At 40.4% G+C, this 25,797-nt stretch overlaps 1 protein-coding gene across 1 annotated transcript in view; it reads right to left on the bottom strand.

Annotated features, from left to right (window-relative positions):
* FIG4 (FIG4 phosphoinositide 5-phosphatase) overlaps window positions 1-25,797 on the bottom strand; it is a 135,213-nt gene that overhangs the window by 99,743 nt on the left and 9,673 nt on the right. Inside the window, exons 2-3 of the mRNA XM_054490053.2 lie at window positions 5,371-5,469; window positions 3,981-4,104 (exon numbers count right to left, since the gene is read on the bottom strand). Of these exons, the coding sequence (XP_054346028.1) occupies window positions 3,981-4,104; window positions 5,371-5,469 (223 nt within the window). The remainder of the gene's footprint in view (window positions 1-3,980; window positions 4,105-5,370; window positions 5,470-25,797) is intronic.

Here is a 25,797-nt window from a genome sequence, read left to right as displayed (position 1 = left end):
ATGTGAGGGAGGGGGAGAAAAATGGTCCTTTATTACAGATCCTAGAGAAGTATTGTTCTAGATTCTCATGACCTGTGTACTAAATAAACCATGACAACAATCCAAAACATTCCAACAAAAATATTTTCCACCAATTCAGCATGTTCAAAAAGTTAGTGAAGAAAATATTTTAGCCACAGAATAGAACACAACCATTCTAGTCATTTCACACATGTGTTATTTTGAAAACTAGACTACACATTTTTCAAAGATAAATATTTTGTGTTAATAATTTCAGTATCCACTACATTTCTAAGCTTGTACTAGAAAAATCATAGACTTTTATTACTCCCTGTTTACTTTTCACGGATTCTTAACTTTATTTACATGACTGAAGTAGGACACATAAGGCACATTTCCATAAAAATACTAAATGTTTACCAGTACATTATTGTCTTACTTTACTTGTAGGTTAATCTTACAGTGACTTCACCATACATGCACAGTCTCAAAACTAAAAGGGCTCTAACTTCAACAGAAATAGCTAAGAATGTCACCTTTAAAAGAAACATGGAGACACCTTCAGCCCTCACCCAGAGTTTATTAACCAAAACTTGTGTGTAAAGTAAACGTCTGGTTACAAACTTGGTTATCAATTGATTCAAAGAAAAGTTCTAGTTTTACAAGCTTGGTTATCAATAGATTAAAAATGAGGCAAGGAATATGCTAAAAGCAAACATGTCAAGAACAATAAAAGGTGACCAAAGTATTAAAAAAAAAAAACAAAACAGTCCAGCAGTCTAGAGGCCATTTAACGTAAAGTCAAACAGCCCAATACAACTCTGGAATACCCAAGGACAGCTATTTTTAAACACAGTTCAGGCTGAGCACAGTGGCTTATGCCTGTAATCCTAACACTTTGGGAGGCCAAGGCAGGAGGATTGCTTGTGCTCAGCAGTTTGAGGCCAGCCTGGAAAACACAGTGAGACCCCCCACCTCTAAAAAAAAAAAAGAAAAGAAAAAAAATTAGCTGGGCATGGTGGCATATGCCTGTAGTCCCAGCTACTCAGGAGCCTGAGGCAGGTAGATCACTTGAGCCCAGGAGGTTGAGGCTGCAGCAAGCTATGACTGGCCACTGTACTCCAGCCTAGGTGACAGAGCGAGGTCCTGTCTCAAAAAAAAAACCACACACACACACAGACACAAACACACAAAACAAAACCCACACTGTTCATTAAGTGATTTTCACTTTGTTACATTTAATCATCCAGAAAACTTCAATTTTGAATAATAAAATCTGGCCAATAAGGCATTCAATAGTATATACACTTTAGGAAATGCCTATCAAAAAATTGTGGCCAGGCGTAGTGACTCACATCTGCAATCTCAGCACTTTGGGAGGCTGAGACAGGCAGATTGCTTGAGGCCAGGAGCTTGAGATCAGCCTGGCCAACATGGCGAAACCCCATCTCTACAAAAAATGCAATAATCAGCCAGGCATGGTGGTGCACACTGGTAATCCCAGCTACTCAGGAGGCTGAGGCATGAGAATGGCTTGAACTTGGGAGGTGGAGGTTGCAGTTAGCCAAGATTGCGCCATTGCACTCCAGCCTGGGTGACACAGCAAGGCTCTGTCTCAAAAAAAAAAAAAAAAAAAAAGTAATAAAGTATCATCATTTAAGCTTAAACTATTAAGTAACTATTATTTAAATTACAGTCTACTATATTTTAAACACATTTTATTTATAGTATTTTTTTCTTAAATTTAAAATATAAGCAGAACTGAAAGTGGAATTTAACATACTAGCATTTATGGCATTTAAACACATGAACTCACATGACACATACAGACATACACATTCCCACAAACACTCATCCATTCAACATATAACCTCAAGGGCCTTCTCAAGACTAAGCAAAAGGCATAGAAAAGGGGCCAGGCCTGAGGAGAAGAAACCAGTCATGTTATACTACTCTTTGCCTTCCCCAGCAGCCACCTAATACACAAAATGAGCCTAAAGAGATTACGTATGAAGAGCAATGACAGTATTCTTAGAAAAGCAAACTCCAAGGATGGCAGAATATAATCAAAGTTTTCATAGACATAGAGTCGCAAAATAGAAAGTGCTAAACAGAAGACCCAAAATAAGAATCTGAAAACATAGCATAGTGAAGTCCATATTAATTTTGTTAATATCTGTAGAAACCACTGATATGGTTTGCATTTGTGTATTCACACTCCATTGTAATCCTCCATTGTTGGAGGTGGGGCCTGGTGGGAGGTGCCTGGGTCATGGGGGTGGATGATTGAATGGTTTACAACCACCCCTTTGGTGCTGTTCTCGTGATACAGAGTTCTCATGAGATCTGGTTGCTTAAAAGTGTTGCTTAAAAATGTGTGGCACCTCCCCCACCCTTCCTTAATTAAGCTCCAGTCATGTAAGACACACCTGCTGTCCCTTCGCCTTCTGCCATAATTGTAAGTTTCCTGGGGCCTCCTAGAAGCAGAAGCTGCTATGCTTCCTGTACAGCCTGCAGAACCATGAGCCAATTAAGCCTCTTTTCTTTATAAATTACCCAGTCTCAGGTATTTCTTCATAGCAATGCAAGAACAAACCAATACAACCACTTAATATTACATACAGTCCACTAGGTTTAAGAAACACAGAGATAATTTCCTAAGTGTTTATAGAAAAAAAGACTCAAAATAAGGTGCTGGCAGCAGTGATGCTAAAATACAATAGCCCTCTGCTTTGGCTTTCAAAGCCCGAAGCAATCTGGTCTTGCCTGACTACTCCCCAGCATTCCCAGCACCTGTGGGTACCTTCATGCATGTGCCTCTGCTGTCACCCTTACTGCAGTTCCCTCTTTTCTTCTCTGCATTTATCCATACCTTGTTCCTCCTTCAAGGTACAGCTCAAGTCTCATCTACTATAGGAAATCTTCCCTGACCATTCCAGGTCCAAGTAATTTACCTCTTCTGTGACTTCCAACACCATTTAATTCATACTACACAGCTTGGCTCTTACTTATAATCTTAGAGTTGTTTTATGTACATTGGATTTTGTCCTCTGCCACAGACCAATCAGGGACAAACCCATAGTACAGTAAAGACAGGTTTATTGATCCACCACAAGGAGGGACAATGCATACCAGAGAAACCATGGAGCACCTTGCTAAAGTAAAGGAGTTATTACAGAATTGGGGGAAAGGTGGAGCTTAGGTAAAATTTAAGTGAAGAGGCTCAAACCAAAGCAAAGTGATATTTAAAGAGATCAATATCACATTTGGACTATGAAGTAGACCAAGGGTCCTGTTTCCTCAAAAACAACAGAATCATCATATCTATGGACTACTGTGTTCAGAAACCTTGTCTCTGAAGCTCTGCACCTGAGTTGGTAAACCAAAGCTGCTTCTCTGTGTCACAGTGACTTGGGTTGTCCAAGTAAATGTGGGATGTTTTATCTTACTAACACAATTTCAAACAGTGGAGTTTCTGATGGTCTGTGATTTTAGAAACCAAAGTTTCTCAGTGAGTTTAAAAAAAAAAAAAAAAAAAAAAAAAAAGCAGTCATCCAAAGAAGGGGGTTATGACATTTTATAACTACAGACTAACCCTAGGAGAAATTCCTATTAATTTTAAATCCGGTTTTACGTGATTTGTTACTCCAGCTGATGAATGGCAGGGTAGATGTTTACAGTCCAAGCTAATTTTTACTTTTTCATTCATCAACGAGACAGACAGCAACATCCTCAAAGGCCAAAAACATTTTGATATTTGTTTGTATCCTAAATAAAACTGAGCAGTGCTAAGTGCATAAGCAGATGCTATAGAAATGCTGTTTGCTATCTGATTGATGAATAATGAAGTTTTAAATAATCAAAGCTACAGGTAATTATAATTTTAAAGCTTTATAGCCTTATAAAGTCTTTTAAGTAGTCTATTTAGAGAAAACAAAAACAAAAAACAAGAGATTGTAAGAAGGGGGCGGATTTCTTACCCACAACACCAAAAGCTGAAACCGCTCGAAATAAGCCCGAGGATCCTTTCTGTCCCATCTTTGTTCTATTTCCAAGATCCAAGCGGCCAAGAAGTTCCCTTACTTCTTGTTGTGTATAGACATGCTAAAAATAAGCACATTCACTCTGTAAGGTTGTGCTTAGACTTTAGATTATTTATTATTTGTGCCTAAAAGTTAAAAAGTTACCTACAAGCATCATCAGCTATTTCATACAGAAGTATATAATAGTACACAAGTAAGCTACAATTTTAAAAAGCTAACAAGTTCTTTAACATTAGCAATTAAGGTTGGTTATTGGATGATGCTGCTATACTAAAAAAAGTGTGCAAACCTTATACTCTAAACCAGAGATGCAGAGATTTAAGGGATCTACAGGTAAATTTCAAGAGTCTATGAATCCCTTAAAACTATATGCAAAATTTTGAGTAAATATGCATCTTTATGAGAAGGCCCATAGATTTTCTTAACATTTCAAAGGGCTCTCTGACCAATTGCTCCCATTTCCAAATAAAGCCAAGAACCATTATATCATATTGTTAAAAATGCTCAGATAGGTGGGGGGCAGAATGGACCCCGGGAGTAGCATGGGAAATCATAACAAAGAATTTATCTAAAATTATTACAACACAGAAAATAGTTTTGTTACAAGCAGCTTAGTGAAAATGGATTCCAAACTGTAGTTACTACACATTCGAGAAACCAGGAATCTTTATGGATTCCGAAATATTCACAGACAGGAATTTCAATACAAAAGATAACTTGAGTTCTTTCGTGTGAAAAAGTTAAACTTAACTGTTCAAACCACCATATAGTATTTCACTTTTGACTAACAGCTTCAGGTTTTTGTGCCATCTGAATTCCAGCCTCTGTATTCTTGACTCTGGATAATCTAACTCTGGATAAGAACAGCTTAACATTTCCTTAGTGTATAGCAAATCATCAGTAAAGGTCCTAGAGGTGATTTTTAGGAGGAAAATAAAGTCTGTAGCATAGAAGTCCTCCCCGACTTCAAGTACCTTGATATTAAAGAACCATAATAGATCGTCTCTTTGGCAGATGCAATATTAAGTTACACTGAATCCTTAAAATGTCAGCTCTTTAAGAAACAATACTCATTATCTTATCCTGAGAGTGTGTTTTCGAAAACAAGTCAAAACGAGGGGCAAAGTATAATTCTGGCATACTTCTTGACACCAGTGATTTCTAGAAATCAGATTGGAGATTCAAATTCTAGCCAACCAAGAAAAATAACTGAAACTTTTAGATTTATGATAAAAATAATATATCACTAAAAACTGTAAGGATATTTCACATCCTTTAAACAACAGGTATGAAAGTTTTTTTGCAGTCAGGTTTGGAGGATACTTACCCTGTCATCAATTATGACCAAATCTTTTGGTTCTGTTCTATCAATCTTCAAGACACGATATTTCGTTTCTGCATTATTGCTCCCAACTAGAAAGTATCTCTATAAATAAAAAGGAATGTCATTAGTTTATCAAGGCATTTTGCCCTATACACATTTTATACCACTTCAGTGTTTGAAATTAAATACATTAATAAAGTCAGGTTACTTTCTAAAGAAATATTTCTGTTATGTATAACTGGCAGATTAAAGAAAAGCTGACTCCAAAAGGTCAATTTTAAAATTAAAATATTCCTAGTGGTTTCATGATAAAGATCAGTCTGATGTCTGAAATGTGCCCAGTAACCAGGTCAGATGAATTTAATTGTCATAAATTTAGAGATTAATCTAACTGATTGGAGGCTGATGTTTAAGCTTTACCAGGAAGAAGCTCTGGTAAAAATTCAAAAGCTCAACATATAATTAGGAATGCTTAGACAATTATAGCTACTAAAGTACTGACAGCTTATCAAAAAACTACTTACAAATTTTCATAAATGTCTGCAAATGTCTTTAATATAGTAACTATAAAATCTACCCCAAAGTCCCATAAATGATTAAAATGGTTGTCCTTCCCAAATGACCTTTTATAGATAAGCTACAAGAAATTATTATTATTCTTTCTTTCCTAAAACAGTTCCTTGGAGCATTCTGAGTAAACACAATCACATTAGTCTTATTAAATAAATACTGGAGGGGTGCTGGGCAAGATGGCTGACTAGAGGCAGCCAGGCGGAACAGCTACCACTAAGGGACCAGGACAATGGAGCACTTCTAACAGATCTTCAGAGGAAAGGCACTGAGAGTGGTGGAGGGAAGACACAGAAGAGGTGGGCTGAAGAGGGAGGAAGCTGGGAACCCCGCATGGGACTACCATGCACTGGCATTCATTCCTGGCCCCCAGTGACTCTGGGGGGATGGGTGAGTTGAACTGGTAAGGAGAAACTTACTCTCGCCAAGGCCTCTGGAATCCTGACAGAAGGAGACTCCCTGACCACCACAGACACTCGAGTTGGCAGGGAGAGCTGCTCAGAGAAGTGGTAGGGGCAACACGCTGGCTTATGCAGAGCCCAAAGGGTTTGGTATGGGAGCGTTTGTAGTGGAGCACAGCCAGGGACACTCATCCCCCTAGGGTTGACTTGTTCCCATAGGAGACTTTAGCCCTAGGGGAACTGTCGGACCTGAACTCTGCAGGGCGCTCTTGCCCATCAGACTGGACAGTCGACCTGCATACCCCTTGGTCTGCTGACCTCTCTCCCAAGGCCCCAGCCCTGTTTGCAGGGAAGCCTTAGGTGTCCTGGGGGCCTGCATCAGAGCCCCTGTGCTGGTGGACTGGCACCTGATTGGTGGAGAGCTCTAGTGGGGTGGCCCCCATGGCCACCCAGCAGCCCACCCTCTCCCTCCCTCCACTGCAGCTTCCCGCAGGCTCACCGCCACTTCCAACATCACTTTGCCAACATGTGTGTGCGCAGGTGGGTTTTGTCTTCCTTGCTCTACCAGTGCACGTGTGCGCATGTACCCTGTCCTGCCACTGCTGCAGTTGGGGGTGCAATCCACCTCCCTCCTTCAGCTGCACTGCCATTGCAGCTGGAGCCTTGGTGGGCACAGAGCTAGCCTGCCCCGTCCTCATCCCACCCCTGTGCCAATGCTGCCATGGGAATGAAACTACGCACAGAGGCCAATGGACCCTCCCCAGCCCTCAGTGACCACCACTGCCTGCAGCACAGAGAGTATATATAAACCTGCACCTACCAGTGCCCTGCCCCTGTGCTAACAGGATCACCATGATGACTGCATGCACAGTCAGCAGCAGGGCCTCCCCCGCCCCCTCAGCCATGCTGCCTCTGCTGCTGCTGTGAATGCCCACATGGAGGCAGGCACCTGCTGGCACCCTGCTGCAGCTACCATGTTCGCTGCCACTGTCACATGCGAATGAGGACATATCCCACTGCCACTGCACCATGAAATGCTTTGGCTGACACCACCCATCAAAGCGTAGTGACCAGCAGTCACTACACATTGGCACCCTCAGCGCATTGGATACCTAACCTCGAGGAGCCAGAGAACAAAGTCAGAGCCCAATATGAGTATTCCAGAGTTAGAGCACACAGTCCAGGAGTTGGCAGCTGAACGCTGGCCCCCTATAATCTTCCAGAAACAAAACCTGTCAACTGAATCCACCTTATCCCACAATCGAACCCTTAAGGTCATCAAATAGGATAAAAGAAAAAAAGCCATATAAAAGTCAACAGCTTCAAAGATTGAAGAAACATTAGCCCACAAAGATGAGAAAGAACGAGTGCAAGAACTCTGACAACTCAAAAAGCCAGAAGTGCCTTTTTTCCTCCAAAACAACTGCACTATTTCTCCAGCAAGGGTTCTGAACCTGGCTGAGATGGCTGACATGACAGAAATAGAATTCAGAATAGTAATAGAAATGAAGTTCATTGAGCTACAGGAATATGTTGAAACCCAATCCAAGGAAGCTAAAAATCATGATAAAACATGACAGACAAAATAGCCAGCATAGAGAACATTTCTGACCTGATAGAGCTGAAAAACATACTACGAGAATTTCATAATGTAATCACAAGTACTAATAGCAGAACAGACCAAGTGGAGGAAAGAATCTCAGAGCTTGAAGACTGGCTTTCTGAAATAAGACAAGAATAGAGAAAAAAAAGAATGAAAAGGTATGAACAAACCCTCCGAGTAATATGGGATTACGTAAAGAGACTGACTCTATGACTCACTGGTATACCAAAAAGAGAATGAAACCAACTTGGAAAACATATTTCAGGATATCATTCATGAGAAATTCCCCAACCTACCTAAAGAAGCTAACATTCAAATTAAAGAAATGCAGAGAACCCCAGTCAGATACTTCACTAGAAGATCATCCCCAAGGCACATTATCATCATATTCTCCAAGGCCAAATGAAAGAAACAATGTTAAAAGCAGCTAGAGAGAAAGGTCAGGTCACCTACAAAGGGAAGCCCATCAGACTAACAGTGGACCTCTCAGCTGAAGCCCTAAAAGCCAGAAGAGATCGGGGGCCAATATTCACCTTCTTGAAGAAAAGAATTTCCAACCCAGAATTTCATATGCAGCCAAACCAAGCTTCATAAGCAAAGGAGAAATAACATCCTTTTCAGACAAACATGCTGTGGGAATTTGTTACCACCAGAACTGCCTTGCAAGAGCTCCTGAAGGAAGCACTAAATATGGAAAGGAAAGACCATTCTCAGCCACTAGAAAAACACCCTGAAGTACACAGACCAGTGACACTATAAAGCAACCACATAAACAAGTCTGCAAAATGACCAGCTAACATCCTGATGATAGGCTCACACATATCAATTCTAACCTTGAATGTAAATGGACTAAATACCCCATTTAAAAGGTACACAGTGGCAAACTGGATAAAGGACTAAGACCCATCAGTATGCTGTCTTCAACAGACCCATCTTACATGCAGTGAAACCCACAGCCTCAAAATAAAGGGACAAAGTAAAACCTATCAAGCAAACGGGAAACAGAAAAAAGCGGGGGTTGCAACTCTAGTTTCTGACAAAACAGAGTTTAAACCAACAAAGCTTTAAAAAAAAAGACAAAGAAGGGCATTACGTAATGGTAAAGGGTTCAATTCAACAAGAAGATATAACTATGCTAAATGTATATGCACCCAACACAGGAACACTCAGATTAATAAAGCAAGTTTTTTGTTTTTTAGGTTTTTTTTGTTTTTTTTTTTGAGACGGAGTCTCGCTCTGTCGCCCAGCCTGGAGTGCAGTGGCGCGATCTCGGCTCACTGCAAACTCCACCTGGGTTCATGCCATTCTCCTGCCTCAGCCTCCCGAGTAGCTGGGAATACAGGTGCCTGCCACCACGTCCAGCTAATTTTTTGTATTTTGTTTAGTAGAGACGGGGTTTCACCGTGTTAGCCAGGATGGTCTCGATCTCCTGACCTCGTGATCCACCCGCCTCGGCCTCCCAAAGTGCTGGGATTACAGGCATGAGCCACCGCGCCCGACCATAATAAAGCAAGTTTTTAGAGACCTTCAAAGAGACTTAGACTCCCACACAATAATAGAGGGAGACTTTAACACCACACTGACAATAGTAGACAGATCATCAAGACAAAATTAACAAGGATACTCAACATCAGAGCTGAACTGAAGGAGATTGAGACACGAAAAACCATTCAAAAGGTCAATGAATCTAGCAGCTATTTTTTTTTGAAAAACTAATAAAATATATAGACTGGAAGCTAGACTAGTAAAGAAAAGAGAGAAGATTCAAACAAACACAATCAGAAGCAACAAGGGGGATATTAATGCTGACCCCACAGAAATACTAACAACCATCAGAGAACAGTATGAACACCTCTATTCACATACACTAGAAAATCTAGAAGAAATAGATAAATTCCTGGACACATACACTGTCCCATGACTGAACCAAGAAGAAACTCAATCCCTGAACAGACCAGTAATAAGCTCTGAAACTGAGGCAGTAATAAATAGCCTACAAGCAAAAAACGACAACAACAACAACAAAACAAAAATCCAGGTCCAGACAGATTCCAAGCTGAATTCTAGAAGATGTACAAAGAAGAACTAGTTCCATTTCTACTGAAACTATTCCAAAAAAACTGAGGAGGAGGAACTCCTCCCTAACTCATTGTATGAGGCCAGCATCATCCTGATACCAAAACCTGTTAGAGATACAATAAAAAAAGAAAACTTCAGGCCAATATCCTTGATGAACACCAATGCAAAAATCCTCAACAAAATACTGGCAAATCGAATCCAGCAGCACATCAAAAAGCTTATCCACTACAATCAAGTAGGCTTTATCCCTGGGATGCAAGGTTGGTTCAACATATGCAAATCAATAAATGTGACTCACCATATAAACAGAACTAAAGACAAAAATCACACGATTATCTCAATAGACCCAGATGCTTTCAATAAAATTCAACATCCATTCATGTTAAAAACTCAATAAGCTAGGTATTGAAGGAACATACCTCAAAATCATAAAAACCATATATGACAAACCCACAGCCAACATCATAACAAATGGCCAAAAGCTGGAAGCATTCCCCTTGAAAACTGGCACAAGACAAGGATGTCTTCTCTCAACACTCCTATTCAATATAGTATTGCAAGTGCTGGTCAGGGTAATCAGGCAAGAGAAAGAAATAAAAGGTATCCAAATAGGAAGAGAGGAAGTCAAACTATCCCTTTTCGTAGATAACATGATTCTATTTCTAGAAAACCCAATAGTCTCAGCCCAAAGGTTCTTAAGCTGATGAACAACTTCAGTAAAGTCTAAGAACACAAAATCAATGTGTAAAAATCACTAGCATTCCTATACACCAACAACAGTCAAACTAAGAGCCAAATCAGGGACAAACTCCCATTCACAATTGCCACAAAAAAGAATAAAACACCTAGGAATACTGCTAACCAGGGAGGTGAAAGATCTCTACAAGAACTACAAACCACTGCTCAAAGAAATCAGAGATGACACGAATAAATGGAAAAACATTCCATGTTCATGGATAGGAAGAATCAATATTGTGAAAATGGCCATACTGCCCAAAGCAATTTATAGATTTGATGCTATTCCTATTAAACTACCACTGACATTTTTCACAGAACTAGAAAAAACTATCTTAAAATTCATATGGAACCAAAAAAGAGCCCAAATAGCCAACACAATCCTCAGCAATAAGAACAAAGCTGGAGGCATCATGCTACCCAACTTCAAGCTACACTACAGGGCTAAAGTAACCAAAACAGCATGGTACTGGTACAAAAACAGCCATGCAGACCAATAGAACAGAATAGAGAACCCAGAAATAAGGCCACACATCTACAACTATCTAGTCTTTGACAAACCTTACTAAAACAAGCAATGGGAAAAGGATTCCCTATTCAATAAATGATCCTGGGAGAATTGGCTAGCCATATGCAGAAGATTGAAACTGGACCCCTTCCTTACACCACATACAAAAATTAACTCAAGATGGATTAATGTCTTAAACGTAAAACCCAGAAGTACAAAAACTCTGGAAGACAATACAGTCAATACCATTCAGGACATAGGCACAGGCAAAGATTTCATGATGAAGATCCAAAAGCAATTGCAACAAAAGCAAAAAATGACAAATGGGATCTAATTAAACTAAAGAGCTTCTGCACAGCAAAATAAACTATCAAGAGAGTAAACAGACAACTTACAGAATAGGAGAAAATTTTTGCAAACTATACATCTGACAAAGATCTAATATCCAGCATCTGTGAGGGACTTAAACAAATTTACAAGGAAAAAAAACCATTAAAAAATGGGCAAAGGACATGAACAGACACTTTTCTAAAGAAGACATACAGGCAGCCAACAATCATATGAAAAAAAAAGCTATGCATCACTGATTATTAGAGAAATGCAAATCAAAACCACAATGAAAGACCATCTCACACTAGTCAGAATGGCTATTACTAAAAAGTCAAAAAACAACAGATGCTGGAAAGGTTGCAGAGAAAAAGGAACACTTATACACTGTTAGCGGGAGTGTATGTTAGTTGAACCATTGTAGAAGACAGTGTGGCAATTCCTCTAAGACCTAAAGACAGAAATATCATTCAGCCCAGCAATCCCATTACTGGGTATACACCCAGAGGAAGAGAAGTTGTTCTATTATAAAGACACATGGACATGTATGTTCACTGCAGTACTGTTCACAATAACAAAGACATGGATTCAACCTAAATGCCCATCGGTGAGAGACTGGATAAAGAAAATGTGGTACATATATACCATGGAATACTATGCAGGCATAAAAAAGTCCTTTGCAGGAGCATGGATGGAGCTGGAGGCCATTATCCTTGGCAAATGAATGCAAAAACGAAAAACCAAATACTGCACGTTCTCACTTACAAGTGGGATGAGAACACATGGACACACAGAGGGGATCCAACAGACACTGGGGTCTTTTGGAGGGTGGAAGGTGGGAGGAGGGAGAGGATCAGGAAAAATAACTAATGGGTAGTAGGCTTAATACCTGGGTGACAAAATAATCTATCTGTACAACAAACCCCCGTGACACAGGTTTACCTATGTAACAAACCTGCACGTGTATCCCAAACTTAAAAGTAAAAAAAAAAAAAGAATACTGAGAATAAAATGAATAATCAAAATGTAGAAAAATATATTTAAATGAAAATGCTTTTAAGAAAAACTAAATGAAATGAATTATTCTAAAATTATATCTAAAAAATAAGTACAACTTCATTAGCAAAAATAAAGATATTTCGCTTCAAAAAGTCCTTTAAAAAGTGACAGTTTTTAAACATTGCAAAAATTGAGAAAACACTGCCATAATCAACTCACATTGTGCCATTTACTATTGGACATATAAGGTGTAGATACACAAAGCAATTAAATAACAAATAAGTCTTTCGATATTAAAGGCCAAAATGAAGCATGTAGACAATAGGAAATCAGCGTAGGAAAGATTAATGTGGTTTACTATAGATGAGAAAAATGTCAGACGAGTTAGGTCTAGAATTGAACCCTCAAGAATAGGTAACACTTTAAAAGGTAAGAATTTACTGTATATTACAATGTGAACACTTGGATATACTGTTTTAACTTTAAATCTGTAGAAATACATGGAATTTTTACTATTAAGTATATATATATACACACATCAGTTTATAAAGGTCTGATTTACTGATAGGTTAGGAGGAGCAAAACAATCTGTTAAAAATGATGGGTTAGCCTGATCTCAAGAGGAAAGCTAGTCAAGAAATTTAATCCCTCATCTCCTAGGAAAGGTACAGTCTAGATGACACTATGAGTTATAATGAGGTAGAAATAAAGCAATTATAATAAAAATTAGTAAACTAAGTTGGGACATCCAGTGACAGGATTCGATGTACTGGGGGTGCAGATAGACAGACAGGCAAACAGGAAGAGAACGGAAGTCAGGGAAGAGCCAAGACGGCCAAATAGGAACAGCTCCGGTCTACAGCTCCCAGCGTGAGCGATGCAGAAGACGGGTGATTTCTGCATTTCCATCTGAGGTACCGGGTTCATCTCACTAGGGAGTGCCAGACAGTGGGCGCAGGTCAGTGGGTGAGTGCACCGTGCGCCAGCCGAAGCAGGGGCGAGGCACTGCCTCACTCGGGAAGCGCAAGGGGTCAGGGAGTTCCCTTTCCAGGGGTGACAGACGGCACCTGGAAAATCGGGCCACTCCCACCCAAATACTGTGCTTTTCCAAAGGGCTTGGGAAACGGTGCCCCAGGAGATTATAGCCCGCACCTGGCTCAGAGGGTCCTACGCCCACGGAGTCTTGCTGATTGCTAGCACAGCAGTCTGAGATCAAACAGCAAGGTGGCAGCGAGGCTGGGGGAGGGGCGCCCGCCATTGCCCAGGCTCGCTTAGGTAAACAAAGCAGCCTGGAAGCTTAAACTCGGTGGAGCCCACCACAGCTCAAGGAGGCCTGCCTGCCTCTGTAGGCTCCACCTCTGGGGGCAGGGCACAGACAAAGAAAAAGACATCAGTAACCTCTGCAGACTTAAATGTCCCTGTCTGACAGCTTTGAGGAGAGCAGTGGTTCTCCCAGCATGCAGCTGGAGATCTGAGAACGGGCAGACTGCCTCCTCAAGTGAGTCCCTGACCCCTGACCCCCGAGCAGCCTAACTGGGAGGCACCCCCCAGCAGGGGCAGACTGACACCTCACACGGCCGGCCAGGTACTCCAACAGACCTGCAGCTGAAGGTCCTGTCTGTTAGAAGGAAAACTAACAGAAAGGACATCCACACCAAAAACCCATCTGTACATCACCATCATCAAAGACCAAAAGTAGATAAAACCACAAAGATGGGGAAAAAACAGAGCAGAAAAACTGGAAACTCTAAAAAGCAGAGTACCTCTCCTCCAAAGGAACGCAGTTCCTCACCAGCAACGGAACAAAGCTGGACGGAGAATGACTTTGACGAGCTGAGAGAAGAAGGCTTCAGACGATCGAATTACTCTGAGCTACGGGAGGATATTCAAACCAAAGGCAAAGAAGTTGAAAACTTTGAAAAAAAATTTAGAAGAATGTATAACTAGAATAACCAATACAGAGAAGTGCTTAAAGGAGCTGATGGAGCTGAAAACCAGGGCTCGAGAACTACGTGAAGAATGCAGAAGCCTCAGGAGCCGATGCGATCAAATGGAAGAAAGGGTGTCAGCCCTGGAAGATGAAATGAATGAAATGAAGCGAGAAGGGAAGTTTAGAGAAAAAAGAATAAAAAGAAACGAGCAAAGCCTCCAAGAAATGTGGGACTATGTGAAAAGACCAAATCTACGTCTAATTGGTGTACCTGAAAGTGACGGGGAGAATGGAAACAAGTTGGAAAACACTCTGCAGGATATTATCCAGGAGAACTTCCCCAATCTAGCAAGGCAGGCCAACATTCAGATTCAGGAAATACAGAGAACGCCACACAGATACTCCTCGAGAAGAGCAACTCCAGACACATAATTGTCAGATTCACCGAAGTTGAAATGAAGGAAAAAATGTTAAGGGCAGCCAGAGAGAAAGGTCGGGTTACCATCAAAGGGAAGCCCATCAGACTAACAGCAGATCTCTCGGCAGAAACCCTACAAGCCAGAAGAGAGTGGGGGCCAATATTCAACATTCTTAAAGAAAAGAATTTTCAACCCAGAATTTCATATCCTGCCAAACTAAGCTTCATAAGTGAAGGAGAAATAAAATACTTTACAGACAAGCAAATGCTGAGAGATTTTGTCACCACCAGGCCTGCCCTAAAAGAGCTCCTGAAGGAAGCGCTAAACATGGAAAGGCACAACCGGTACCAGCCACTGCAAAATCATACCAAAATGTAAAGACCATCGAGACTAGGAAGAGACTGCATCGACTAACGAGCAAAATAACCAGCTAACATCATAATGACAGGATCACATTCACACATAACAATATTAACTTTAAATGTAAATGGACTAAATGCTCCAATTAAAAGACACAGACTGGCAAATTGGATAAAGACTCAAGACCCATCAGTGTGCTGTATTCAGGAAAACCATCTCACGTGCAGAGACACACATAGGCTCAAAATAAAAGGATGGAGGAAGATCTACCAAGCAAATGGAAAACAAAGAAAGGCAGGGGTTGCAATCCTAGTCTCTGATAAAACAGACTTTAAACCAACAAAGATCAAAAGAGACAGAGAAGGCCATTACATAATGGTAAAGGGATCAATTCAACAAGAAGAGCTAACTATCCTAAATATATATGCACCCAATACAGGAGCACCCAGATTCATAAAGCAAGTCCTGAGTGACCTACAAAGAGACTTAGACTCCCACATATTAATAATGGGAGACTTTAACAACCCCACTGTCAACATTAGAGAAATCAACGAGACAGAAAGTCAACAAGGATACCCAGGAATTGAACTCAGCTCTGCACCAAGCAGACCTAATAGACATCTACAGAACTCTCCACCCCAAATCAACAGAATATACATTTTTTTCAGCACCACACCACATCTATTCCAAAATTGACCACATACTTGGAAGTAAAGCTCTCCTCAGTAAATGTAAAAGAACAGAAATTATAACAAACTATCTCTCAGATCACAGTGCAATCAACCTAGAACTCAGGATTAAGAATCTCACTCAAAACCGCTCAACTACATGGAAGCTGAACAACCTGCTCCTGAATGACTACTGGGTACATAACGAAATGAAGGCAGAAATAAAGATGTTCTTTGAAACCAACGAGAACCAAGACACAACATACCAGAATCTCTGGGATGCATTCAAAGCAGTGTGTAGAGGGAAATTTATAGCACTAAATGCCCACAAGAGAAAGCAGGAAAGATCCAAAATTGACACCCTAACATCACAATTAAAAGAACTAGAAAAGCAAGAGCAAACACATTCAAAAGCTAGCAGAAGGCAAGAAATAACTAAAATCAGAGCAGAACTGAAGGAAATAGAGACACAAAAAACCCTTCAAAAAATTAATGAATCCAGGAGCTGGTTTTTTGAAAGGATCAACAAAATTGATAGACTGCTAGCAAGATTAATAAAGAAAAAAAGAGAGAAGAATCAAATAGATGCAATAAAAATGATGAAGGGGATATCACCACCGATCCCACAGAAATACAAACTACCATCAGAGAATATTACAAACACCTCTTTGCAAATAAACTAGAAAATCTAGAAGAAATGGATAAATTCCGCAACACATACACCCTCCCAAGACTAAACCAGGAAGAAGTTGAATCTCTGAATAGACCAATAACAGGAGCTGAAATTGTGGCAATAATCAATAGCTTACCAACCAAAAAAAGTCCAGGACCAGATGGGTTCACAGCCGAATTCTACCAGAGGTACAAGGAGGAGCTGGTACCATTCCTTCTGAAACTATTCCAATCAATAGAAAAAGAGGGAATCCTCCCTAACTCATTTTATGAGGCCAGCATCATCCTGATACCAAAGGCTGGCAGAGACACAACAAAAAAAGAGAATTTTAGACCAATATCCTTGATGAACATTGATGCAAAAATCCTCAATAAAATACTGGCAAACAGAATCCAGCAGCACATCAAAAAGCTTATCCACCATGATCAAGTGGGCTTCATCCCTGGGATGCAAGGCTGGTTCAATATACGCAAATCAATAAATGTAATCCAGCATATAAACAGAACCAAAGACAAAAACCACATGATTACCTCAATAGATGCAGAAAAGGCCTTTGACAAAATTCAACAACCCTTCATGCTAAAAACTCTCAATAAATTAGGTATTGATGGGACGTATCTCAAAATAATAAGAGCTATCTATGACAAACCCACAGCCAATATCATACTGAATGGGCAAAAACTGGAAGCATTCCCTTTGAAAACTGGCACAAGACAGGGATGCCCTCTCTCACCACTTCTATTCAACATAGTGTTGGAAGTTCTGGCCAGGGCAATCAGGCAGGAGAAGGAAATAAAGGGTATTCAATTAGGAAAAGAGGAAGTCAAATTGTCCCTGTTTGCAGATGACATGATTGTATATCTAGAAAATCCCATTGTCTCAGCCCAAAATCTCCTTAAGCTGATAAGCAACTTCAGCAAAGTCTCAGGATACAAAGTCAATGTACAAAAATCACAAGCATTCTTATACATCAATAACAGACAAACAGAGAGCCAAATCATGAGTGAACTCCCATTCACAATTGCTTCAAAGAGAATAAAATACCTAGGAATCCAACTTACAAGGGATGTGAAGGACCTCTTCAAGGAGAACTACAAACCACTGCTCAACAAAATAAAAGAGGATACAAACAAATGGAAGAACATTCCAGGCTCATGGGTAGGAAGAATCAATATCGTGAAAATGGCCATCCTTCCCAAGGTAATTTACAGATTCAATGCCATCCCCATCAAGCTACCAATGACTTTCTTCACAGAATTGGAAAAAACTACTTTAAAGTTCATATGGAACCAAAAAAGAGCCCGCATCGCCAAGTCCTAAGCCAAAAGAACAAAGCTGGAGGCATCACACTACCTGACTTCAAACTATACTACAAGGCTACAGTAAGCAAAACAGCATGGTACTGGTACCAAAACAGAGATATAGATCAATGGAACAGAACAGAGCCGTCAGAAATAATGCCACATATCTACAACTATCTGATCTTTGACAAACCTGAGAAAAACAAGAAATGGGGAAAGCATTCCCTATTTAATAAATGGTGCTGGGAAAACTGGCTAGCCATATGTAGAAAGCTGAAACTGGATCCCTTCCTTACACCTTATACAAAAATCAATTCAAGATGGATTAAAGACTTAAATGTTAGACCCAAAACCATAAAAACCCTAGAAGAAAACCTAGGCATTACCATTCAGGACATAGGCATGGGCAAGGACTTCATGTCTAAAACACCAAAAGCAATGGCAACAAAAGCCAAAATTGACAAATGGGATCTAATTAAACTCAAGAGCTTCTGCACAGCAAAGGAAACTACCATCAGAGTGAACAGGCAACCTACAAAATGGGAGAAAATTTTCGCAACCTACTCATCTGACAAAGGGCTAATATCCAGAATCTACAATGAACTCCAACAAATTTACAAGAAAAAAACAAACAACCCCATCAAAAAGTAGGTGAAGGACATGAACAGATACTTCTCAAAAGAAGACATTTATGCAGCCAAAAAACACATGAAAAAATGCTCACCATCACTGGCCATTAGAGAAATGCAAATCAAAACCACAATGAGATACCATCTCACACCAGTTAGAATGGCAATCATTAAAAAGTCAGGAAACAACAGGTGCTGGAGAGGATGTGGAGAAATAGGAACACTTTTACACTGTTGATGGGACTGTAAACTAGTTCAACCATCATGGAAGACAGTGTGGCGATTCCTCAGGGATCTAGAACTAGAAATATCATTTGACCCAGCCATCCCATTACTGGGTATATACCCAAAGGACTATAAATCATGCTGCTATAAAGACACATGCACACGTATGTTTATTGCGGCATTATTCACAATAGCAAAGACTTGGAACCAACCCAAATGTCCAACAATGATAGACTGGATTAAGAAAATGTGGCACATATACACCATGGAATACTATGCAGCCATCAAAAATGATGAGTTCATGTCCTTTGTAGGGACATGGATGAAATTGGAAATCATCATTCTCAGTAAACTATCGCAAGAACAAAAAACCAAACACCGCATATTCTCACTCATAGGTGGGAATTGAACAATGAGAACACATGGACACAGGAAGGGGAACACCACACTTCGGGGACTGTTGTGGGGTGGGGGGAGGGGGGAGGGATAGCATTGGGAGATATACCTAATGCTAGATGATGAGTTAGTGGGTGCAGCGCACCAGCATGGCACATGTATACATATGTAACTTACCTGCACATTGCGCACATGTACCGTAAAACCTAATGTATAATAATAATAATAATAATAAATAATAATAATAAAAAAAAGAGAAAGGAAGTCAAAGAATCTCAGCCAGGCTTCAGCTAATTCCTGTCCCTGACACCCTACCCACCACTGAGAACAACGTTCACCTAAGAAGAATGGTTTGTAAACTATACATGCTTGTTAGCAGAAAAGGGAGCCCTTGTTGAGGACTTAAAAAATGGCTTCTAGGAGAGGAAACAGCAAGTGCAAAGAACTGAAAAGGGAAGAAGCTGGCATGTTTGTTACAGGCACAAGAATAAGCGAGAAAATGTTTGTTTACAAAGCACCTAACACAGTGACTACAGCAGTCAGCACAAAAAAGATACTCAATAAGTGTTAGTTCCTTTTCTTTCCTTCACTTTGTAAGAAGTCAGTGAGACTAAGCCAGTGTATTTGAGGAAAAAGACAAACTCCAGAGGAAAACAGAGAGTAGCCCAAAGGGAGGAAAGCATGTTCAGGACCAGAATGGACCCACAATCGGAGAATGCGCCAATCTGTTAGTAGTCAATGTCCTCGGGAGAGAACAGCATGCAAATTGACAACCATGAATAGCATGCTATAACAGAGGCATGAACTAGATGCCATGAGAACACAAGAAAGGCACTTGACTTATCTGGGGATGGTCAGAGAAGGCTGGTGTTGTCCTGATTCTGAATTTGGCCTTGAGGAACCTCTAAGCAGGACTTTGGACACTGAGCCAAGACAGGGCCAGTGAACCACCCATGTCCACCTGCACCAATCCCTACTCATCACCTGTTCTCCCCAAAGCACTTTTGTTTCTATCTAAATGTAGTACTTACTTCTGAAAGTCTTGTCTAAATTTGTTTGGGGCTTGTCTGCCCCCTACTATAAGCACCTCGGGAGACTGGGGCTAACTCCTTAACTTCTGTGGATTTTAATTCCCTAGTCTAGTAGCACAATATGGTGCCTCAGGCATTGGCTAAGTGTTAGGTGAAAGAACAACTATGTACCACAGAGTAATCATTTCATGTGCTGGGTAATTTTCTAAGACATTTACACTAACCCAGCTTTTCTGGGTAAGCACATAGAAAAATGGCTCTTTTAAGTCAACCACTCAGTAAGGAGGAACATCCTAGGTTTAAAAGAGGTAAAATCCCTAAATGAAATTCCCTAGAATTTTATTTTTTAATTTTAACTTTTATTTTAGGTTTGGGGGTATATGTGAAGGTTTGCTACATAGGTAAACTCGTGTCACAGGGGTTTGTTGTACAGAATTTTAATAAATCCTACAAAACCTAAAGATTAATTGCAATGGGATGATACTTTGGCAGTTTGTGATTTTAAAAACAGATATAAATCCTGACATGCTCATGGGCAAATGCATTATTGGACTTCGAAACACATACTTAGGAAGGCAGATCTGTACTTCCCATATCTAGATCCTTCCAAAGAATCCATGAATCAGAGGAGCCAAAGACTAAAACCCACAGAATCTGGAAATAGATCAGAGTGGAGGGAAAGAAATGGGAAGCACTATAACTACCCGCATTCTCTCTCTTCTCCAACAGTCTAAGAATCCTAAAAAACGTTTTGTGCAGAGAATAGCGACCTCATGTGGAGCCAGTTATGTGGGAAAGAAAATCCCTCCTTTTCAGCGGGCCTGTTGCAGACCGCGGAATCACTGCCTGCACTGCCCTCTGGTGGGCAGCTGACCATCCACTTTCACACCAATTTTTTAAGAGGTTAACTTCCAGAAAGGCCTTGTTTCTACTCGTTCTTATTTCCTTCCTGTTGAATATATCAACACTGTATATCCTCAGCCTTTGTTACATTTAATAGTATGTTTCAAAATGGACATCAGCATTTTGGGGATTAAAAATTTCCCTAAAGTTTCCCTCCACTAAATTTTTCTCCACTGTTTTTTTCCCCAATTTTTAATTTTAAAAAATCTTCAAAGACAACAGAACAACAGTACAACGAACACCCATATACCCTTCATCTAGACTCACCAACTGTTAACATTTTGTTTCGTTTGTTTTCTCCCTCCCCCACTCCTGATAGACGCTTTCTTCCTCTGAACCTCTGGAAATGAGTTGCAGGTATTATAACACATAATCATAATATCATCAATACAATATGTATGTACAATTTATATTCCAATTTTCCCCCCATCTCCCTATAATACCCTCTATAGCTGGATTTTTTAAAGCCAGAATCTAATCAAGGATCATGTATTACATATCTTTATGTAAAGTTATGTTACATCTTTTTAAATCTTTTAATCTAGAAGAGTCCGTCAGGCTTTGTTTTTCATGACTTCCCCATTTTTAAAGAGCCTACTTTTTTTTTTTTTTTTGAGATAGAGTCTCACTCTGTCACCCAGGCTGGAGTGCAGTGGTGTGATCTTGGCTCACCAGAACCTCCGCGTCCTGGCTTCCCAGGTTCAAGCAATTTTCCTCCCTCAGCCTCCCGAGTAGCTGGGATTACAGATGTGCACCACGACACGTGGCTAACTTTTTTGTTGTTGTTGTATTTTTAGTAGAGACAGGGTTTCGCCATGTTGGCCAGGCTGGTCTCGAACTCCTGACCTCAAATGATCCACCTGCCTTGGCCTCCCAAAGTGCTGGGATTACAGGCATGAGCCACCACGCCTGGCCCCAAACCCACGTTTTTTTAACATACATTTTCTTGGTGTTTCTGTTGATGTCACTCATTGGACCACTGACTAGTAAATGCCTCATATGTGTCAGGAACTAGGCTCGATGCCTGAGGAAAAAGATAAACTGAAGATATATTTTGGAGATATAACTTACTGGTAGATGGGATCAGGAAGGAGAGTAATAGATCCAATTACCTTTAAGCAGATAGCTAGATGATGGTGCCACTTACTGATGTCGAGATGACTGGAGAAGAAACAGGTTTGAAGGGAAACCAAGAGTTCTGTTCACAACATGCCCAGAGAGGCCAAGTGAGAACTCAGTGGGTAAAAGAGTTCAGTGGGTGCCATCAGCACGTATGCAGCATTTAAAGCCATGGGACTGGGTTAAACCTACTAGAGAGAGTAGGGAGAGTGACGAGAGCCCAAAAAAGCTAGCCCGAGGAACTCCATTATTTAGAGGCTGGATACGGAGAAGGAACCAGCTGAGAAGATTGGGAGGAATGGCTGGTGAATGAGAAAACCCCAGCACGAGGTAGACTCGTCAAAGCAAAGAAAGATCATCTGGGAAAGGAGAAAGCAGTCACATCAGATGCTGCTGAGAAGTCAAGTCGATAAGAACGAGCATCTGACAATGGGCGCTTGTGAGTGGCCCTTCTGTGGGCAGTCTCAGGGACAGAGAGGGGGCAAGATCCACAACAGAGACGTCTGAGGTGCAAAACAGGTAGAACCCTGGATAAAGATGGGGGAGTGGACACCTCTGGTCCTCCCAAACATCTTACTAAAACCATAGTAAAGTTTTTTATGTTTGTTTTTAGGCTCAAGACCCAAGAGCAAAAGGAGGAACAAAGAAGATAAAGGAGAAAAATAAAAACCATTTGAAACTGAAAAGCATGTGTAACAAAGCTGACTCCTAAACTGGCAATGGAAAAGTCAAGAAGCAATCCAATTTACACAATAGAACCTCCAAAAGGCTTGGGAATTTGAAGCCCCTGATACCTCTGTAGTGTCAGAAGAAGATAAAAAGAAGAGAGCACAAAAAGAAGTTAGCACAGCTTCTGAAAAGAAAAAAAAAACAAGCTTCAAACTAAAGATCAAGAACAGAGTAACATTAGAAGCTCTCAGCAACAATGCTGGAAGGTGGAAGAGAATGACATAAGGCCTTCAAAACTCTAAAGGAAAATTATTCCAATCCTTAATTCAGTATTTATTTTATCAATCAAACCTGAGGGTGTCATAGGACATTTTTAGATACTCATGGGCTTAAAAAAAAAAATGACCTTCTATGAACCCTTTCTCATGAAGTACTTAAAGGAAGTACTCTAACAAAACGAGGCCATAATCAAGAAACAGGAAATGATGGGATCCAGGAAAACAGGGAAACTGTCATAGAGAGTATGATATAGGGTAACGGTGAAGGGAAACCCCAGAATGGCGACTGTAGTGCAGGCCTTGGGAGCATCCAGTCTGGACTAAAGCCATTGCTTCAAGATGAAATCCAGAAGAATACTTAAGGGGTGTGAATGTGTTGAGAGATTTTTACATCTAGGGGAAAGTCAGGGTTCAATTTATTACAAATTTGTAGTAAGAACTAGGGATTGAAAGAAGATGGAAAAGTCATCTCAAGTATTGGCAGAGTCTGAAGAAGCAAAGGGCCCCTAGTTCAAATGGTAGAGGGAAAGGAGATAAATAAAATATCCAAGAAGAATAGGGAAGCAAAGGGAGCAGTAACTGGAGCACACAGGATTTCCATAGATCAGGCATGCCTCAGCCAGACTCCCTAAATGCATATATACATGCAAGTAGGTGCCTACGAATCAACACCACTAGGGAAAAGGTCTGTGTATTTGTAGATATGCTGGGGCTTGGGATCTGGTAGGAGTTCAGGTGGAGAATTAGGATACCAAAAAAAAAGCTACATTGAAATAATACCTGTTAAGATAGAAGATGAGCTAAGCTGGCTCTCTTCTGAAAGTTAAGTGTCATTGTTCAGGCAAAAGCTTACAATTTCAATATAGCTTTAACAGAGGTGACTTGGTATAAAGATGAGTATTTCTAAAATATATATGTGAAATCCAAATGGAATACAATAGGTAATCCATTTAACAGGAAATTCAGTATCTACTAACATTATCTTCTTTTATAATGACAGGCTAATTAATCACTCACTTTTCATCTGAGGGAGGAAAATCAGCCTTCTTGAAAGAAATTTTAGGTTGTATGACAGCTTCAATTCATGTTAAACTTCACTTGAACTTTCAGATTAAATGTATTATTTGTAAAGAGCACCATGAAGTTGCTTCTCCCAATCTAACAGTATTGCAAGCCTGCCTCCTCACTTAGTCCAGTAATCCCAGTAATTGGGTAATGCCGCCCAGAAGGGGGAAGTGAGTCTCAAGAGAGGTCTGCAAGTCTATCCATTAGAGCTTCAGGGCTTTACTCTGGGGAAGCTTCAAATCCTCTGTAGAAACAAATGTGAATGTCACCTCCAACCACACACTCTAAACCAGTTATTAATACAATCGCTATGTTTCTCTCCCACTTTATATACTTTGGTTTCCTTTTCCAATCCTTAGTCAACTACACCCTATATTGCTCTCTCCCATTCCCTGATTACACAAATCAAGGCTAATTAAGAAAGGTGCATTTCCTCGCCATGTGGTTCTTGTTTTATTCTACTTTCTGTGATGGGGGTGGGAGGGAGCTTCCTTAAATCCTTTTGGAACAAGGCAGGCAATAAATGCATACATATACGCTAACAATCTTGAACAAGTAAGAGTAAAGATTATCCTAACAACTTTCATCTCCCCATCCCCTGCAAAATAGACACATGCAGACCTAGTTCTGTTTAGCTACCGATTTTAACATCAACCATTATGTGTTCATTTCTTTGTTATGAAATGGTCACTTATTGTGATGCTAAGATCCCTATGCCATGACATATTAAGCAAGGGCACCTTCTTGTAAAGGCAAACTGCAATTTCACCCAGGATAACTTCAGGTTGCTAAATCTCTGCTGGAAACTCCTAGTTGCACTGGGCTGTATGACTGTTAGTGCTGCGTTAGGCCTGGGCCACAGGGCATATTAGGGACCAGAGAAGAGTCACAAGAGCTAAGGAGCATACTGAAGGTGCTAGGTGCCAAAAAGAATAGGTAAGTTTGGGAAAGGGTCAACCCTCACAAGCTGGAACTACACTTCCTGCATGTCATCTGCCAACACAGCTCCCTTTCCTCTCCAAATATTCCTCAAAATCCACCTCTATACACAGAGAACAATAACAACCTGAACTTCGCCTCCAGAGCAAGTCTACCCAATTATATTTCTAAATGAAGGCTCAGGACAAGAGACAGCCCATCTTGTCCACTGGCTCTTTTGTTTCTTCATGTGTCTCCTAATTCCTTTATAACTAATCAAAGGTAGAGTGTCCCTTATCTGAAATGCTTGGAACCAGAAGTAAATCAGATTTTCTGTTTTCTTAGATTTTGAAAATATACATAATAAGCTATGCTGGGGATGGGACCCAATCTAAACATAAAATTCACTTATGTTTCATATACACCTTATAGACATAGCCTAAAGGTAGTTTTATACAATGTCTTAAATAATTTTGTGCATGCAACAAAGTTTGTGTACACTGAACCATCAGAAAGCAAAGACATCACTAGCTCAGCCACCCATGTGGACAATCCGCAGTTGTTGGCATTACCACTTGTGGTGTCATGTCATGTCCAAAAAAATTTTGGATTTTGGAGCATTTC

Source organism: Pongo pygmaeus, chromosome 5, assembly GCF_028885625.2.
Source record: "Pongo pygmaeus isolate AG05252 chromosome 5, NHGRI_mPonPyg2-v2.0_pri, whole genome shotgun sequence".
NCBI lineage: Eukaryota > Metazoa > Chordata > Mammalia > Primates > Hominidae > Pongo > Pongo pygmaeus.
This window is presented reverse-complemented; position numbering and strand designations above follow the sequence as displayed.